Genomic DNA, 20,788 nt, shown 5'->3' on the forward strand with positions numbered 1-20,788 from the left:
AAAACGATCAGCCATGATCTTATTGAGTGGAAGAGCAGGCTCTAGGGCCAGACAGCCTAATCCTGCTCCTAGTTCTTATGACCATGACACTCCCAATTTGCTCAATTTGGATACTGAAGAGGTTTTCAGGAATTAAGGGGTAAGCCACTTATAGCTAAATACCCAGCCTCTGATAGCTTTCATTGCCACAGCACATACAGCTGGTTCAGTTTGGGTCAATGACGTTGAACTGGAACCAAACTGTAGAGCAAAAGTGAGGACTGCAGATAATGGAGATCAGAGTCAAGACTCAAGGTAGGCTCCACTCTCCTCTCTGACCTATCACCTTCATCCCCACTTCCATTCACCTATTGCACCTCCCTCCCATCTATCTCTCCACCCCGGAAGCTCCCTGGCTCATTCCTGATGAAGGGCTTTTACCCGAAACGTCAATTTTCCTGCTCCTCGGATGCTGCCTGACCTGCTGTGCTTTTTCAGCACCACTCTAACCTTAAAACCAAACTGTAGCCTCCTGTACTGTAAAACTGTAATTGGTGGTCTGATTAATGTCAACAGTGAGAATCAATTCCTTTTTTAGCTGAGGTTAGGTTTGGGACCTCCATCCTTACTCTTTGCCCGTGAGGCTTAGAAGACAACAGCCAGCCAGACCTTGCCTGGAGAACAGCCTGAGGATGAAGCATTAGTATGAGCAGGAACCCCACAAACTACCTTAAGGCAGAACTCTTCCCCAATCCCAATTGCCCCATCGTTTCATCCTCCCTACCCCCCAAGTCCCCATTGCCCCAGACCCCTTTTCTCCACACCCACCCCCGTGGACTTTTCAACTCCGTTGACGTCACCAGGCAGGGTCGACTGTCAGTCAGCGGGCCTCAGCCAATGGAGTATGTGTAGGGCGGGGCTTGAGCCGAGCACCGCCGAACATTGCCGAGCGGAGCCGATCAGGCGCCAGCATGGAGGACGCTGACGGCTCCCTCGGTGTCCGGCTCATCGAGAGGGCTGCACCGTCCGGGCTCGTCAGCATACAGGCGGTGGCCGCTTCGGAAGGCGACAGGAAGAAGGAGCAGGAGAAACTCTCCGGTGTAGTGAAGAATGTCCACAGGAAACTGCGCAAGAAATATCGAGAAGGTGATAATGAAGTGAAGGGCCGGGGGGGGTGGGGTGGTTTGGATGAAGGCAGTGAGCCCTCTTCCCCTCCCCCGCTGATGAGCCTTCGGGTGCTGGGCTGGGCTGGGGAGTGGGTCGGTCGGTCCCCCACTCCCCTCTCTCTCACGGTGCTACTTCTCTGGAGGTTACAACAGCCTCAGCTCGACAGATCACTGATTTCTCATTCGGTTTGCTGTCATTCAGTTATCTTTCAGTCCATGTATTAATCCTCCTATTTGTGTCATACAGACAAAAACAAGTACTCGCCTTTTCAAGGAGTGTTATACTGGACTCGACCTTTGTTTTTCCTCTCCCTGCAGAGGCTGCGAGGCCTGCTAAGTTTCTTCAATCCTTTTTATTTCACATTCTATCGTCCATAGTACTCTCCTCTTACATTTTTTTGTTAGGCCATCTTTTAATTTATTTTGTGATCCTGAAGCAATTACTGATTCCGTTAGTTTCCTTGCCCAATAAATATTTTTCAAAAAGTGAGTTATGGGCACTGTCAAGTTTTCATTATATTTTGTCCTCTCCGTTTATCACGTTTTATAGAGGAATAGGGGCTGTGGTCCAGAAGTTTGAATTATTTTAATGCTTGTACCCTTTAGCTGAATCAGTGTCAGAATGCTGTGAGAATTTCTGATTCACTATATTGAGATTGCAGAGCACTAAGCAGTGATAGTGATTGATTTTGAAAACTGCCTGAACTTTTAATCTGCTGTCTACCTGATGGTAATATAAGTTGATTGCGTTGTTGTTTATGCTAGAGAGATCCAGAAAAATACTGTTATTATCTGATAGGGAAACATCATAAATATACTTCAATTGTGAAATGCATTTGATGGTGGTATACTACACAATACATGTTCTCAGGGCTAATACGAAAACATGTATTAGTCCAGAAATAGCATTACCTCTTATTGCTAGGGTGGAGTACAAGTTGATATAAGGAATGTTGTGAAAGCTTTCAAATAGAAGGCACTTCTGGCTTCCAGGATCCCTGTCTGGATGATGGTTAATTTCTATAGAGCTTATGATGCAAGCTTGCAAAATTATGGAGTTTGCATGTCTGGATCTTGGAGATGGTTATTTGTAAAGGAAAAACAGTTGTGCAGACCAAATATGAAACAAACAAAATCATCAGAGAAAAATTTTGAAACAAAGCCTGCTCATTATATTTGTATTTATAAACATGAAGCATTGCTGAGTACTAGTGTATGTTGAATTCACTTTTTGAGAATAGCAGTTGTAAATCTAAACTAAATAAATAATTGTTCTTTTGAAATGCTTTGTATTTGAGAGAGAACTTGGACAATTATTTTATGCAAAAAGTGTTTCTTGCATAAACAGGCTGTTTGGCTCCTTGTCATTTAATAAGAATATAGCTGGTCTAATTGTAAACCTTAATCACTTTCCTGCCTGACCTTTTTTCAAAACAAAACAGCCTCCACTGCTGCCTAGGATAGTAAATTCCAAAGATTAACAACACTCAAACAAAAAAAACCCTACTCATTCTGAAAAAGAGACTCCTTATTTCAGAAAAATGTCCCTTGGTTATAAATTGCCCCTCAGCGGGAAACTTCTCTCTCACTATCTGCCTTGTTAAGCCTGCTCACAACTTTGCTTCAATAAGATTACCTTTTGAATCTTCTAAACTCCAATGAGTATTGAGGTCAGACCTGCTCTGCATTTCCTCATAAAACAATTTGTTCATCCTAGGGATCAGTGCATTAAACCTTCTCACTTTCATGGCATATTCTGGTTGCGATCTTACCATAGCCCTGTACAACTGTAATAAAACTTCCCAACTTTCATACTTCAGTCCCTTTGCAAAGCATGCACTATTCCAAATGCCTTCCTAATTCTTGTTATTCCCGAATACCAACGTTTTATGTTTCATGTACAAGGATACCCAGATCACTCTGTGACAGACTATTCTTTCTTGATTTAAATAAATAATATTCTTTTCCTGCTGATGTGGAAAAGCACCCATTGTGCTATATACATGGTTCTTTCATCCAAGTCAATAGCAAGTTTGTAAATACTCAAGGTCTCAGCATTGATCCTTGTCCCACCGGAACTGTTACAGTTTGCCATCTCAGTGTCCCATTTGTTCCAGATCTCTGTTAGATGGTCAAGCTTTTTTTAATATATATATATTCTTGCCCAAATTCTGTAAACACTTAACTAATGTAGTAACCTTTTATGCGGCACCATTTTTGATGCCTTTTGGAAGTCTAATACACTACATAACTGCTAGTTCCCCTTTATGCTACCTGCTTGTTCCATCTTTGGTGTACATCAGTAACTTCTCAAATTGTTCCATGTTGATAGAGACATACATGATTTATTGAAAAGTCATGCTGACCGGTGTTGAATTAACACTGGAAATAAAAAAAAGTAATCATAATTCATAACAGTTAAAGATAAATGAGATTTAACTGCACTGCACATCTCTCTCTCTCACACACACACACACACACACTGCGCCCCCCCCCCCCCACCACCACCACGATTAGTGATGCATACACATGTTTTATCACTAACTGCAAAGTATGGTCCATTGCAAATTTCTTGATGGATGCATCTTTGTCAGTAGTATTTAGCATTTGACCCACTAATACCAGCTTAACTGGTTTATAGTTTCATTTTTTTTCCACACTACTTTCCTTTCTTAACCATCATTTAATGCCTTCCAATCTACTAGTACCATCCTAGAATATGGGAAATTCTGGAAGATCAAAATACATGCATGTGCCCTTTTGAAACCCTGAAGTGTCGGCCATGAGGTTCTCTAGTTAGTGAGATTTTTAGTCCCTATAATTTCTAAAGAACTTTAATCTTAGTTATTTATAATTTTCTCAGTCTCATCAGATCCTTGTTTCCCTATAACTTTAGCATGTTCTTCATAACACGTTTTCTTTAATATCTCTACTGTTTCCTCATTCATCATTATAATTTCTCCAGTCTCTGCCTCTACTTTTGCTAATCTCTCCCTTCTACGTGCTTGTTAAAATTGTTATTGTCTGTTTTTGTGTTTTTTTTTATTTACTCTTATTTTCACTCCTTTATCACTTTCTTTCTCACCCTTTGCTGATTTTTTCCCAAAAAAATGATGTCTTTCAATTCTGGGTGATACCCTTAGCCATAGCTGAACTAGTTTTCTTTCAGTGGATTTTTTTGTTCATAGAGGAAATGTGTCCATTCATAATTGTAAATTAAGTAATTAGGCAAGTGTTCACTTAGGTGTCATGTATTACATGTTACTTAACTGGTTATTGAAATATTGTTTGTTTGCAGAACACTTTCTGCAGTCAACAGTATTAGAATGTTTAAAACTCAGTCCTTTACAGAATTTTTTTCATCTTGACTAATTGCCGATCAAAGATCCCATGGCCTGTACCATGGGCAAAGCATCTCTTAGTAATGGTTTAAATTTTCAGCACAGTGTACGGAGACTGTTTTAGAACTAGGTAAATAAGAAAATTATTTTCACGTTGCATTGTACATTAAGTATTTAAGTTACAGTAACCAATGGGCATGTGATATTTTAGGTATATCTTACCTGATTATTACCCTTCTGGATTTTCACATGCTAATTTATGGCTCTTATTGCTGCAAAGTAGTCAAACAGCAAGAAGGTGATTATTTAATTTGAAAAGGTTCCTGAATTTAAAACTTGGGTTCTTGGCGCGGCTGAAGTTCCACGGACTGAATTGGAGATTTCGATGAGCAGTTAGAGTACAGTTGGTTCTGATAAAACACAATTGTCCTGCTCTCATGTCATCTCGCATTGAGAATTGCACAGTAGTTGCTCCATTGAAGCTAATGGCACCAGAATTGCGTTATAGCCAGTATAGGTAAGGAAAGCTCACGTCCTACAAATAAAAGTCTAATTCTTCAATCGCGTTAAAGTCAATGCGCATTGAAGAAACATGTGTTATAGCTGTATTGACTACCTCAAATCCAGCTGCCTGAGAACTGGACACTTATGCGTCAATTTTAAATTACATTTTTAAAAATTTCTTACCTGGTCAATTTGGCTAGGCCCTGCATTGATATGGTTACTCAGACTAGTTACTCACGTTACCATTTTGATCAGTTCTCTGTCCCACACCTTAAGTGACCCTTGATCCCATCAACCCATTCTCGCTTGATCTATCAATGGCCTGCAACACCTGGCTTGTAATGTAGAAATTTCCAAAATCTAGTACAGCCTCAGTCCCAAAGGAGAAGGTGAAATCAGATGTAACAGTACTACAGTTGAAAAAGTCGAGAGTGTGGTGCTGGCAAAGCACAGCTGGTCAGGCAGCATCCGAGAAGCAGGAGAATCAACGTTTTGGGCATTAGTCATTCAGAGGCATGGGGGAGGAGCTGACCAGAATTGACTGAGAGGAGCCTAGCAAGAAAGGCAGTGGAACAGCAATGGCAGGTGTTTCTGGGAGTATCCTGGGGGAGACAGCAAAAATTCATCCCAAGGAAAAAGAAGCATACTAAAGGGAGGCTGAGGCAACCATGACTGATCAGGAAAGTCAGAGACCGCATGAAAGCAAAAGAGAAAGCGTATAATGTGGTGAAGGGCAGTGGGAAGCCAGAGGATTGGACACCTACAAAGACCAACAGAGGACAATGAAGAAAGAAATAAGGTGGGAGAAGATTAAATATGAGGGTAACATACCGGTATTATTAGAAGATTGGAAGAGTTTCTGTAGACATATAAAGGCAAAAGTGGACTTTGGGCCACTTGAAAATGATGCAGAGAAGCAGTAATGGGGAACAAAGCAATGGCTGAGGAACTGAACAAATGTTTTGCATCCGTTTTCACGGTGCAAGTAATATCCCAAAATTTCGAGAGTGAGGGGGCATAAATGAGAATGTGGCCATCACCAAGGAGAAGATGTTAGAAAAACTGAAAGGTCTGAAAATAGATAAATCACCTGGACCAGATGGGCTACACTCCAAAGAACTGAAGGAGCGCGCTGAAGAGATGGTAGAAGCTTTATTGTGACCTGAATCCTTGGAGTCAGAGAGGGTCCCAGAGGCCTGGAAAATTGCAAATGTAACCCCTGTTTAAGAAGGGAGTAATGAAAATGTCAGGAAATTCTAGGCTGATTAGGCTGATCTCAGTTGTTGCCAAACTTTTGGGGTCCTTTTGTGAAGGATGAGATCTCTGAATATTTGGAAATGCATGGTAAAATAGGGAAAAGTCAACATGGTTTCATTCAGGGCAGGCCATGCCTGACAAATCTGTTAAAATTCTTTGGGGAGATAACGGGCAGGTTAGACTATGAAGAGTCCATGGATGTTATCTATCTGGACTTCCAGAAGGCTTTTGATAAGGTGCTGCTCAGGACACTACTGAGTAAGATGAGGGCCTAAGGTATTAGAGGTAAGCTACTAGCATGGATAGAAGATTGACTGAAAGCAGGAAGTGGGAATAAAATGGTCCTTCTCTGGATGGAAGCTGGTGACTAGTCGTATTCCACAAGTTCAGTGTTGGGACCACAAAATTTCAGTATACATTAACAATCTGGATGAAGGAACTGAGGACATTCAGACTAAGTTTGCAGATGATCCAAGGATAAGTGGAAGGGCAGGTAGTTTTGAGGAGGCAAGGAAATTTTGGATGTAGATTTGCTCGCTGGTGTGTTTGTTGGTAGAGTTCCTGTTGAAATGTTATGCTTCTAGGTGCTCCCTAGAAGCATGGCATTCCAACCGGAACTCTACCAACAAACACACCAAGTTAGACCCATCTACCACCCTCTGAGAAAAGAAACAGGAAGTGACTTCACCACAGGAGATGACATCACCAACCCAAAGAAACCCAAACATAGAAATAGAAAGCAGGAATTTTCAGCATTGCTTTGCATGAGGTCCACTGAAGATGTTATCTAGTAAGGTAACGAAACATCTGGAAATGAACCTTTCAGCTCAGCGAGCAAACCTATATCCAAAACTTCAACCTGAGCTACAAATCTTCTCAACTTGCAGGGAAGTTTCACAAGGATTTGGGCAGGTAAGGAGAGTGGACAAAAGAATGGCAGATTAAATACAGCATAAGAAAGTGATTATGCACTTTTTAGTAGGAAAAATAGAGGCATGGGCTATTTTATAAATGGGGTGAAAAATTCTTAAATCTGAAGTGCAACAGGACTTGGGGGTCCTAGACCAGGTTTCTCGTAAGGTAAACTTGTAGGTTGAGTTGGTAGTTAGGAAGGCAAAGACAATTTTGTCAGTCATCTCAAGAGGACTGGAATATAATAGCAGGGATGTACTTCTGAAGTTTATCTTAAAGCTCTGGTCAGACCACATTTAGAGTATCATAAACATTTTTGGGCCCCATACCTTAGGAAGGATGTAATAGCCTTGGATGAAATGGATCCAAAGGAGATTCACAAGAATGATCCCAGGAATGAAAGCTTCACATGTGAGGAATGCTTGAGGACACTGGGTTTATACTCTATGTAGTTAAAAGGATGACTGGGAATCTATTTGAAACTTGCAGAATACTGAATGGCCTGGGCATTATTCTGTTAAGTTTTCCAATAGAGATAAAGTTATACCAATTCTTTCTTTTTGTTTGTATTTTAACTGGGATTACAGATAAACTGTCTTTTGCTTAAAGTTGAGTAGCATGCCCAATTTTATTACATCTGGAACACAGGATCTTACACTTTTCAATAAGGTAAAAATTAGGGTCTAGGTTACCTAAGTGACACCACCTAACACCAAAAATGCCAAACACACGTGAAGATTTAAGTGGCAAAGGGACTGATATATGGGGGGGAATATGAGTGACATCATGTACATAGATGCTTGTAGTCTGCTTCTAGGATTAGAGACTTAGTTTGGTGTTGAACAGATTTCTGAGATTGTGAAAGATCTGATTTTAGCCAGAGATAGTAACTAGAGAGGGATATGGCAATGGCACAGAAGCTAACAGCTCAGATCTCTCCAACATAAAGCTAGAAGTAAAGAAAAAGCTGCTTATCCAATGCTGGATATCAAACAGTTATACAGCGTGAATTAGGAGAGGTAGGGAGAGAGCCGTCATTGTGATCCGAGACCAAGTCACCAACTTAGTTGTGATCTCGGATGAGACTAGCAAATTATTGCTATTAACGTGTTTGGGGAACCAGTAACCTTAGTTTTAAAATAGAGAAAATGTAGGTTCTGGGGAACTTAAGGAATGAAACCATAAGTTTCCATTGTTTTGAGCAAATAGCAGTAGTTTATAAGCTAGAATAGTAACACAATCTACAATATTGTAAGATGTCTAGTATGCAAAATTAATATATAACTAACATGGGCAGTACATATATTGTGATTTAACACTGCATAACGCACATCACCTAACAAATGTGATCACGACAGACCTCACAGATTTAGTAACTCTCAGACATTATTGACGCAATGACCCAAATTTTAATAAACTTAACAAGGATTTGCAGTTCTTCACTTTTGTTGATCTGACTTTAATTCTCTCATGAGTCATTCCATCATGGCCTGTCTCAGTGGATGCTCCTGTACCACTTGATCACCCTCCTTTCCTGGATTCTTGTTCGCTGAACTCTGAAAGTTGCTCACCAGCACTTATTTGCTGACTCCACTAAGCTAACAATTGCCCCGGCTCAATTTGTACCAAGCAACTGTTGCATGTGATTTTCAACTTCGACTCACAGTTGTATTTAGGAATTCATGCTTGCAGGCTTCCCCAGAATGCCTTACAAACTAGCTACAGCAAGCTTAATCTTGTACTTTTACCTGAGATTCAGCTGTTCATCTGCACTTGACTCCTTCCCTGTTGAACAGCTAAAAAATATTGAAGTTATGCCCTGTCTTTGGCTCGCTCTTCAATTATCTGTGACTCTGGAACTGTATTGAGCGAGTTGTTGAAAACTTTGCACTAAACTGCAGCCTTATTACAGCACAGAATTAAATGTTGCCACTTAACCACTGTTGGAACGCTCTAACATTTAATGATACAATGTTCCCATTTTTTTTCAAAATGCTGGCTTTCTGCACAAAGACTGTTTAGCATTGCTGCCCTTTTCAACTGGATAATAAATGTTGGCCCAACCAGTGATGTCCACATTCTATACACAAATTAATAGAGAGGAATGCATCATCATAGTTGAAAACCATAAGAAATCTAAAACAACAGATCCCCTTTTTAAAACAAGGCAAATATGTATCCTTGGGGATTCCTGAATTTAAAGTTTGTAAACATTATAACCATATGGTCATGATTGGAAAGCTAGGAGTGCAATTAAATGAGTGGGTGCGACTGAAATTGATCGTGGGTTCAAAGTAATGGTGGGCGGGGTGTCAGTCACCTGCCTCATTTGCAGAAGTCGAGCAAAAGTGGGCAGTTCAACATTGGCAGAGCGTGATGGTAATGACTGATAGAACTGTTTTGCTACTGCTGGTGATTGTTAACAAAGTATTGATTTTTTTTTTAGAATAATGTAGTAACTAATATTGATGTTCAAGGTCTTTGTGGTTAAAAATATCTTGTAAAGAAAGTGTGAGTACATTGGAATTTTACAAAAAGACCTTGGAGTGCAGGTTCCTAGTTCCTTGAAAGTGGAGTCGCAGGTAGATAGGATAGTGAAGAAGGTGTTTGGTCACAGTATGGAGTACAGGAGTTGGGAGGTCATATTGTGGCTGTACAGGATGTTGGTTAGGCCACTGTTGGAATATTGCGTGCAATTCTGGTCTCCTTCCTATCGGAAAGATGTTGTGAAACTTGAAAGGGTTCAGAAAAGATTTACAAGGATGTTGCCAGGGTTGGAGGATTTGAGCTATAGGGAGAGGCTGAAGAGGCTGGGGCAGTTTTCCTTGGAGTGTCGGAGGCTGAGAGGTGACCTTGTAGAGGTTTACAAAATTGAGGGGCATGGATAGGATAAATAGACATAGTCTTTTCCCTGGGGTCGGAGTCCAGAGCTAGAGGGCATAGGTTTAGGGTGAGAGGGGAAAGATATAAAAGAGACCTAAGGGGCAACTTTTTCATGCAGAGGGTGGTATGTGTATGGAATGAGCTACCAGAGGAAGTGGTGGAGGCGGGTACAATTGCAACATTTAAAAGGCATTTGGATGGGCATATGAATAGGAAGGGTTTGGAGGGATATGGGCTGGGTGCTGGCAGGTGGGACTAGATTGGTTGGGATATCTGGTCGGCATGGACGGGTTGGACCGAAGGGTCTGTTTCCATGCTGTACATCTCCATGACTCTGTTTCTTCATATTTTATTTGCAAATCACCTTTGATTTAAAAAAAAACATGGTTCACAATATTTTGAATGTATTTGAAGTAGAAAGGAGCACTAGCATAAGCCCATTTAACTTGAAGGTGACCGTGCCAGAGAAATAAGTTGCAGCGTATACAGTCACTTTCTGGATTGTGAATGGGTTCTGTTCTGGAGTCGGTTCACAAGTTGATATGTGTGCAAGTCGAAACACATTGTAGGGTGATGTAAAACAGCGTAAGCACAGGAAAAGCTCGAATACAATTACAACCGTGTATGAAATTGCATTTTAAGTATGAGCTTTGGAAGTTGGATGTTTGTCAGTCAGGAACTCTGTATATTCACACTAGTGTGTGTTCACCTAATTCATTTAAGTCAACCATAAATCATGGTTGAAGTGTTACACGTAAACTATGCTGGAACAGTGTCATAATTTCGTTCAAATGGGAAATCTCTCTGACCAAGGCCCTGAGGATGGTATTTCCTTGATTCATATTAATTCAAAAGTTACTTTGTTGGCAATTCCCTAAAAAATACATTCCAAACCACAGCACATACATACCAAGCAATATTTCATGCGGAACACAAAAATGACTTTGCATTGCACTATATTCGAGTAAAAAGTGAGGTCTGCAGATGCTGGAGATCAGAGCTGAAAATGTGTTGCTGGTTAAAGCACAGCAGGTCAGGCAGCATCCAAGGAACAGGAAATTCGACGTTTCGGGCCAGAGCCCTTCATCCAAGGAAGGGCTCTGGCCCGAAACGTCGAATTTCCTGTTCCTTGGATGCTGCCTGACCTGCTGTACTTTAACTAGCAACACATTTTCAGCTCTTGCACTATATTCATAAAGAAAAATTATTGTATAAAACACAATGGTGCAAACATGCCTTTTTCAATAGATATAGTCTCAAGTTGTATAAACACGCAATTATTTCATATAACACTCCTTGTCTTTAGACAATAGTAACTACAAAGACTGTCAAGCATAGCAGAACATAACAGCATTAAGTGACAATCCATACATAGTGCTGTTACAAATACAAAGAAAGGGAAAGATTTCACTTGCAAATATTAATATCTTTGGCCTCAGCACATTCAAAGTGTTTTGATTGGATTAGATTGCTTATAGTGTGGAAACAGGCCCCGTCGGCCCAACTAGTCCATGCTGACCCTCCGAACAGCAACCCACCCAGACCCCATTCATCTACGTTCACCCCTGAGTAATGCACCTAACACTGCGAGCAATTTAGCATGGCCAATTCACATAATCTGCTCATTTTTGGACTGTGGGAGGAAACCGGAGCACCCAGAGGAAACCCTCGCAGACTTGGGGAGAATGTGCAAACTCCACATACAGTTGCCTGAGGCAGGAATTGCTCGGGTGCCTGGTGCTGTGAGGCAGCAGTGCTAACCACTGAGCCACCGTGCCACCCCAATAACTTGTGAACAATAACTTTTACTTTTTAATGTTGGCTAACATATGTCTATATAATATGTGGATAGAATGAGCTCTGACAAACAGAGTACAAGTAATTAGCTAATCTAATGATGTTAACAGCATTAATAGTAGTAAGAAAAATGTCCAGATATTGTAGATCTCTTAGGTGACCATTTCCAAATCATACTAGATTCAAGGATTATGTATAGAATTTGAAGATAGTTAATGCTGCATTTTTATTCAAAAGGAATGCAAGGACACAACGAGAATTGTAAACATCAAAGAGATTAAGGTCAGTGATTGGGAAGCTGCTAGCATTCTTAAGGATCAAAATAAGTGGACAGCAGATGTACAGACTGTCCTTGTGAATGAAGAGTCAGGTAAAACCTAATAGAATCCAATAACAGTCATGAGGAGGTGAACAGAGCAAGATTAGTATATGGATTCTGAGAAATTTATTAGGGTGTACACAAGAGATCTACCTAAATCTGATGTACCTGGAATTGAGAGGTTTGTGACATGGGAAGGAAAGTGTGAGAATGAAAGAACTAAGTTATGAGGCATGATGTGGAGATGCCAGTGTTGGACAGGGGTGGACAAAGAACTAGCATATCCCAATCGAAAAGATGAAAGATTTAATCTAAAATTGTTAACTATGTCACATATCCATGACACTGGATTCCTTTGGCTATAAATTCTGTGATCGTGATCTTATTCTCCACAACCTGATGAAGGAGGGTTGCTCCGAAAGCTAGTGCTTCCAAATAAACCAGTTGGACTTTCACCTGGTGTTGTGTGATTTTTTTAACTAAGTTACAAGGGTCATTCTTTGATTGGGCAGTGATAAATGATATTTTTAGGGATTAGTATTGGAGTTGGGGGAGAAGGTTAGGTGTTTTCACAGGAAAATATCAAACTTTAAGAATTTAGGTGAGCATGTCCAAGTTTACAAAGATGCCAAACTCGACACAGAAAATTTGGGGGGAAAAATACCAAACTTCATTAAACCGAATATAAACGATTGCTGAAGCAGTTAAGCAACACCAGTGTGATGTAGTGCATTTTGAATGAGCTAAATAAATTAATTAAATCTGAATGAGACAGTATGAGATGTACTAGCTCAGTATCCTCATTGCCTGATAGTGGTATCATCGTTGCCAGGATTGGAGTTCCAAAGAAGGGTCACTGGTCGTGAAATATTAAGTCTGATTTCTCTCCACAGATGCTGCCAGACCTACTGTGATATCCCAGCAATTTCTGTTTTTGTTTGTTTAGAAATTTCTGGATTCTGAATTTGAGCAAACTGTAGAAGTTGCCATCCAATTCAGTGGAGAAATAACGACAAAGCTGATTTGTCATTCTTGCTGCAAAATCTAGCCCCAAGAGAGTGAATCTTAAAAATTCTTGACCATATTTGTTTTTGTATTTAGACTACAAATTAATTTGACCATTTTACTTATTGGCAGTTAAGATTGAAACTGAAGTTTGCAGTATATGTTGATTCCTGTCACTGATAAAGGGAAAATGAGAGTGTATTTAGACAATGGTTGTTCATGCTTCTTAAGGCTGAGAGAGAGGTATTGTTTGACTTCCTCCTTTCTCATTTTGCAAATGACTCTTACTGAGGTAGGTCAATGGTTGTTGCTTGAACCTAGCTTTTGCATTCCAATTTTAAAAAAATAAACTCACAGTAAAATCCTCTAAGATGAAATCAAAGGTGGGGCTTAATAAGAACATAGATGAAGTACATGAAACTACTTAATCGCACATACAAGCACTCAGAAAATTGAGCAGAATTGGAGAGGTGATAGATTATAAAGTACACATTTGGTAATCCAGAGATACTAAAAATCTGTTCATACAAGATACAATGTCCTTGAATTAGCTGTCCAATAATTTGTTTCCTCTGAGCTGGGTTCAGTATTTTCCATTTTGCAGGTGAAGTGTATACTTTCCAGCCAACAATGAGGAGACAGCGGTTGAGGATATGAGGCAGGTTGACAACTTGGCCTGGGCCCGGCTCTTCTCTGGAGATCAAACTGCAATTGATTTAGAATTCCAGAATTGCATACTTAGGCAAAGCCTCTGATTCTAATCACGTGAAAGAAGAAGGCCTTTCAGCATGAAGTCTTTTTTTTGGCATTTCTCTTAAACATGACATAATTGTTGATCTCTTAATAAGAGAGATTTGATGTTTGTTATTCTGAACAAGCCATAACATTGTTAGTCAAACTTAGAATCACTTTACCATTTGTTAATTCCAGATTTGAAACCTGTATTTATCAATTTTATTGATTTATCTTTGTTGGCTTCCAGCTTCCCCTTGAAACACTAAAAGTTCTCATCTCCTGTTTCAGTGTAGGTGATTTGGACTGGTTTGAATTTGGCTTTTGTGGTTGTGTATTGCACTGCTGGTGGGCTATTTTCATTATTTCCCTTGGGTATTAATCATCTTTACTTCAGTTAGTAGAATTAACAAACACAAGCATCTGAAGAAAATAGGACCTGACTTTGTAATAGAGAATCACAGCCAAATGTTATCTTTGTATTCAGGATGATCATGGAAGAGTGCGTGGTTTTAATAGATGAGAACAGGACCTGAGTGTTTTTCTTGATCAGCCAGAACTGCTGGTGAATGAATGGCTTAATCAATTGTCCACATATCCCTTCAAATTCATTGTTTTGTTTAAGTGATTTTATTGAAGCAAATATTCTCTTTGCACCATTTGGCTTTTTTAAGTAGCCAGTGATTAAAAACTGTAACGCCTTTTCTTAAAAAATTTTAAAGCTTGGAGGAAGTTTGTTATTTTGTTCAGTGTTCTTCCACAACAATGGGAAGCTAAAGTGTTCCCACACTTTGTGTTCTCTCACCTCTTTATACTTTCCGATACTTGCAGCCACCTTTGCAGCATCTGCACTCACCCTATGTAAAAAATATTTATGTAGCTGCAGCAAAAATCTGAACAAAGCTCTTTTGATGTGAAAATCCTGGAGTCACTTTTTGTTAAATGGAGTCATTGTATGCCTTCCCTTGGACTATTCACTCATGCCAGTGCATCAGACTTTTCGAAGTTTTCCAAGATCCTTGGAAACCTTTGCTTTCAAATCACTTTCAGGTGGTGGAAATGATCTCTCCAGTGATTGAAGTTGTTGACTTGTGCTACTATTGCTTTGCATGGCTGAGCAAGTGATGAGTCAAGTATGTGACTTTCTTTATTTTTCTTCTGATCTGTCACTCTGCTGTCATATTCTCTTAACTGGGAATTGATGAATGTGGCCAACTAAGTCAATGAGTTTTTGATTATATTTTTCCTTGCCTTCACCTGGTGATGTCTATAAAGGGTTTGAATGTTAAATTTCTATGCCAACAGAAAAGTCAACTATTTTTAGGTTAAATCACCATTTAATGCTACAGAATGAAACAGTACTGAATTGAGTAATATACCATATCAGTGCCTACAGGTGAGGTGACAAAACTCTGTGATGTTCATTTAGAGTTAGAGAGTCATAGATGTACATAATGGAAACAGACTCTTCAGTCCAATTAGTTCATGCTGACGAGATGTCCCAACCTAATATAGTCCCACTAGCCAACACCCGACCCATATCCCTTCAAACCCTCCCTATTCATATACTCATCCAGATTTCTTTTAAATGTTGCAATTGTATTAGCCTTCACCACTTTCTCTGGCAGTTCATTCTATACATGTACCACCTTCTGCGTGAAAAGGCTGCCACTTAGGTCTCTTTTATGTCTTTCCCCTCTCACCCTAAACCCATGCCCTCTAGTTCTGGACTCCTCCACCCCAGAGAAAATACTTTGTCTATTAGCAGATTTTGAGAAGATTTATAGCTTTGGTTGAGGTTCTGAATGTAGGTTTACTCGTGGATCTGGAAGGTTCATTTTCAGATGTTTCGTCACCATACTAGGTAACATAATCAATTGTGGGCGGCACGGTGGCACAGTGGTTAGCACTGCTGCCTCACAGCGCCTGAAGACCCGGGTTCAATTCCCGACTCAGGCGACTGACTGTGTGGAGTTTGCACGTTCTCCCCGTGTCAGCGTGGGTTTCCTCCGGGTGCTCCGGTTTCCTCCCACAGTCCAAAGATGTGCGGGTCAGGTAAATTGGCCATGCTAAATTGCCCGTAGTGTTAGGTAAGGGGTAAATGTAGGGGTATGGGTGGGTTTCGCTTCGGCGGGTCGGTGTGGACTTGTTGGGCCGAAGGGCCTGTTTCCACACTGTAAATCTCATCTAATCTAATCAGTGAGCCTCTTCTGAAGCACTGGTGGTATGGCCCACTTTTTATTTATGGTTTGGTTTCATTGGGTTGGTGATGCCATTTCCTATGGGGAGGGTCTCTGGCACAGAGTCTGTCCCTGTTGCACAAAATGGAAGTGGGGAAAGGAGGAGAGTGTTACTCATTAAGAGCTCACTAGTTAGAGGGTTAGATAGAAGGTTTGTTGGGAACAAAAGACTCGCAGTTGGTGTGTTGCCTCCCAGGTGCCAGGATCTCAGAGATCTAGGATCATGTCTTTGGGGCCCTACAGGGAGAAGGTGACCAACCCCAAGTCATGGTCCACATAGGTACCAACGACATAGGTAGAAAGCAGGATGGGGATGTAAGGCAAGATTTCCGGGAGGTAGGATGGAAGCTGAGAGCTGGAACGAACAGTTGTTATCTCCAGTCTGTTACCCATGCCATGTGATAGCAAGGCAAAGAACAGGGAGAGACATAAGCTAAACAGATGGCTGCAGGGGTGGTGCCAAAGGGAGGGTTTCAGGCATATGGATAATTGGGGCTCATTCCGGAAAGGTGGGACCTCAACAATCGGGATCGTCTTCACTTGAACCAGAGTGGTACTAATATCCTGGGGGGAGATTTGCTTGTGCTATTTGGGTGGATTTTAAACTAGCTCAGCAGAAGGATGGAATACTGAAGTATAGTTCCAGTGCACAGGAGGATGTGAGCAGGGAGGACATGGACAGGATTTCACGGTCACAGGAGTGTGCTGGCAGACAGCAAGCTGGTTTGAAGTGTGTTTACTTTCACTCAGGAGTATCCAGAATAAGGTAAGTAAGCTTGCAGTATGGATAGGTACCTGGGACTTCAATGTTGTGGCAGTTTTGGAGACATGGATAGAGCAGAGTCACAAATGGCTGTTGCAGATTCCAGGGTTTTGATCTTTCAGTAAGATAGGGAAGGTGGTAAAAGAAGGGGAAGCGTGGCTTTGATAGTTAAGGACAGTATCACGGTGGCTGAAAGAACTTTTGACTAGAACTCATCTACTGAGGTAGTATAGGTGAGGGTAGAAACAGGAGAAGAGAGGTCACACTGCTGGAGTTTTTTATTGGCCTCCACAAAGTTCCAGGGATGTGGAGGAGAGGATTGGCAAAACAATTCTGGGTAGGAGTGAAAGGAACAGGGTGGTCATTATGGGGGGACTTTAACTTTCCCAACAGTAACTGGAAATGCTATAACTCTAGCATGTCGGATGGATCAGTTTTTGTCCAATGTGTACAGGAGGGTTTCGTGATACTGTATGTTGAAGGGCCGACACGAGGAGAGGCCACATTGGATCTGGTACATGGTAATGAACCAGGCCAGGTGTTTGATTTATTGGTCGGTGAACACATTGCAGAGAGTGACCATAATTCAGTTATGTTTAGTTTAGTGATGGAAAGGGATAGGTGCATGCCACAGAGCAAGAGCTAAAAATAGGGGAAGGGCAATTATAATCGATTAGGCGAGACTTAAGATGGATAGAATGGGGTAGCAAAATGCAGGGGATGGGGGCAGTCAAAATGTGGAACTGATTCAAGGAACAGATGTTGTGTGTCCTTGATAGCTATGTCCCTGTCAGATAGGGAGGAAGTGATAAGGGAACTGTGGTTTACGAAAGAAATTATATCTCTTGTTAAGCGGAAGAGGGAGACTTATGTGACATTGAGACGAGTTGGTTCAGATGAGGCATTGGAAAGTTACAGATTAGCTCAGAAGGATTTAAAGAGAGAGTTAAGAAGAGCAAGGAGGGGACATGAGCAGTCTTTAGCAGGTAGAATAAAGGAGAATCCTAAACCTTCCAAAGCTATGAGAGGAATAAAAGGATGATGAGGGTAGGATAGAGCCAGTCAGAGACAGAAGTGGGAGATTCGACAGGTGCTAAATGAATATTTCTCATTTGTTATCACTTGGGAAAGGGAGAATACAGTATTGTCGAGGAGAAGACTGAGATATGGGCTATTAGACTAGAAAGGATTGAGGTTAGTAAGGAGGAAGTGTTATCAATTCTAGAATGTGTGAAAGTAGATAGGTCCCCTGGGCCGGATGGGATTTATCTGAAGATTCTCTGGGAAACTGAGGAGATGGTGGAGCCTTTGGCCTTGATCTTTAAAGCGTCATTGACTACAGGTAAAGTACCAGAGGACTGGAAGATTGCAAATGCTGTGCCCTTGTTCAAGAAGGGCAGTAGAGATGACCCAGATAATTATAAACCAATTAGCCTTGTGTCTGTTGTAGAAAAAGTTTTGGAAAGGATATAAGAGATAGTTGCTTTTGCTAAATGATTATAAATCCTATTTGAATGGAGGTAGTCAACATGGTTTTGTCAAGGGCAGGTTGTGTCTCCCAAACCTCATTGAGCTTTTTGAGAAGGTGATCAAGCGTGTAGATGAGCACAGGGCAGTTGATGTGGTGTACATAGACTTCAGTAAAGCCTTTGATGAAGTTCCACATGGTAGGCATTTGGAGAAAATGTGGAGGCAAGGGATTGAGGGTGATTTAGCAGTTTGGATTAGAAACTGGCTTTCTGTAAGAAAGCAGCGAGTGGTGGTTGATGGGAAATATTCGCCTGGAGTCTGGTTGCTAGTGGTGTGCCACAAGGATCTGTTTTGGGACCACTGCTGTTTGTCATTTTTATAAATGACTTGGAAGCAGGCATAGGTGGATAGGTTAGTAAGTTTGCCGATGACACTAAAGTCAGTGAAGTGGTGGACAGTGTGGAAGAATGTTACAGGTGGACTTGGATAAACTTCAGAATTGGACTGAGAGATGGCAAATTAAGTTAAATGCAGATAAATGTGAGATGATTCACTTTGGTAAGAATAACATGAAGGCAGGATACTGGGTCAGTGAAAAGATTCTGTCTCATGTTGATTGTCAGAGGGATTTTGGAATTCTATGTACATAGATACCTGAAAGTTGCCACCCAGGTTGATTAGTGCTGTTAAGAAAGCATATGATGTGTTAGGTTTTATTGGTAGAGGGATTGAGTTCTGGAGCTGTCATGTCATGCTGCAACTGTACAAAACGCTAGTGTGGACTCACTTGCAATATTGTGTACAGTTCTGGTTGCCCCATTACAGGAAAGATGTGAAAGCATTGGAAAAGGTGCAGAGGAGATTTACCAGGATGTTGCCTGGTCTGGAGGGAAGGTCTTATGAGGAAAGGCTGAGGGACTTGTCTGTTCTCATTGGAGAGAAGAAGGAGATTTAATAGAGACATAGAAGATGATCAGAGGATTAGCTAGGGTGGACAGTGAGGATCTTTTTCCTTGGATGATGATGATGGCTTTTATGAGGGGGCATAGCTGCAAATTGTGAGATGATAGATTTAAGACAGATGTCAGAGGAAGGTTCTTTACTCGGAGCGGTCAGGGCGTGGAATGCCCTGCCAACCAATGCAGTTAACTCAGCCACATCAGGGACTTTTACACAGTCCTTGGATAAGCGTATGGATGATGACGAGATAGTGTAGCGGCTTAGATTAGCTCACAGGTTGGGCAACATTGAGGACCAAATGGCCTGGCCTGTTCTGTACTGTATTGTTGTATGTACTATGGTCATGTCCTTTCCTATTCTTTTGCTCAAAGGATGGTAAATGGCATGCAGATAGAGTTCCAGTTGGAATGCGTCGCTTCCCAGAATTCTCATGCATATCTCTCTTTGGCTTGTTCAAGACTCTTATACAGACAATAAGTAAGACGAATGTCATTTACAAAAACCGTGCAAGAACTGTAACAAGCACTACTTTGGCTAAACGGGCAGAAAACTAGCCACCAGGATACATGAACATCAACTAGTCACAAAAAGACATGACCCACACTCTCAGTATCCTTTCCTACAGATGAAGAGGGACACCACTACGACTAGACCAACACATCCATCGTAGGACAAGCCAAAGAGAGACATGCATGAGAATTCCTCAAAGCAGATTGATGAGGGCAGAGCGGTAATGTGATCTATATGGGCTTCAGTAAGGCGTTCGACATGGTTGCCCATGGGAGACTGGTTAGCAAGGTTAGATCTTATGGAATACTGGGAGAACTAGCTATTTGGATACAGAACTGACTCAAAGGTAGAAGGGTGGTGATGGAGGTTGTTTTTCAGACTGGAGGCCTGTGACCAGTGGAGTGCCACAAGGATTGGTGCTGGGTCCACTACCTTTCATCATTTATATAAATGATTTGATTGTGAGCATGAGACTTATAGTTAGTAAGTTTGCTGATGACACCAAAATTGGAGGTGTCGTGGACAACGAAGAAGGATACCCCATATTGCAACGGGATCTCGATCGGATGATCCAATGGCTGAGGATTGGCAGATGGAGTTTAATTCAGATAAAGGTGAGGTGTTGAATTTTAGGAAAGCAAATCTTAGCAGGACTTTAGATTAGATTACTTACAGTGTGGAAACAGGCCCTTCGGCCCAACAAGTCCACACTGACCCGCCGAAACGCCACCCACCCATACCCCCACATTTACCCCTTACCTAACACTATGGGCAATTTAGCATGGCCAATTCACCTGATCCGCACATCTTTGGACTGTGGGAGGAAACCCACGCAGACACGGGGAGAACGTGCAAACTCCACACAGTCTGTCGCCTGAGTCGGGAATTGAACCCACGTCTCAGGCGCTGTGAGGCAGCAGTGCTAACCACTGTGCCACCGTGCCGCCCAC

General features: G+C 41.3%; 1 protein-coding gene across 1 annotated transcript in view; it reads left to right on the plus strand.

The window, feature by feature from the left end:
- Nucleotides 1-936: 936 nt before the first annotated feature.
- bmt2 (base methyltransferase of 25S rRNA 2 homolog) overlaps nt 937-20,788 on the plus strand; it is a 112,047-nt gene continuing 92,195 nt past the window's right edge. The window contains exon 1 of the mRNA XM_060839360.1: nt 937-1,125. Within this exon, the coding sequence (XP_060695343.1) occupies nt 951-1,125 (175 nt within the window). The 5' untranslated portion in view covers nt 937-950. The remainder of the gene's footprint in view (nt 1,126-20,788) is intronic.

Source organism: Hemiscyllium ocellatum, chromosome 19 (genome assembly GCF_020745735.1).
Source record: "Hemiscyllium ocellatum isolate sHemOce1 chromosome 19, sHemOce1.pat.X.cur, whole genome shotgun sequence".
Taxonomy (NCBI): domain Eukaryota; kingdom Metazoa; phylum Chordata; class Chondrichthyes; order Orectolobiformes; family Hemiscylliidae; genus Hemiscyllium; species Hemiscyllium ocellatum.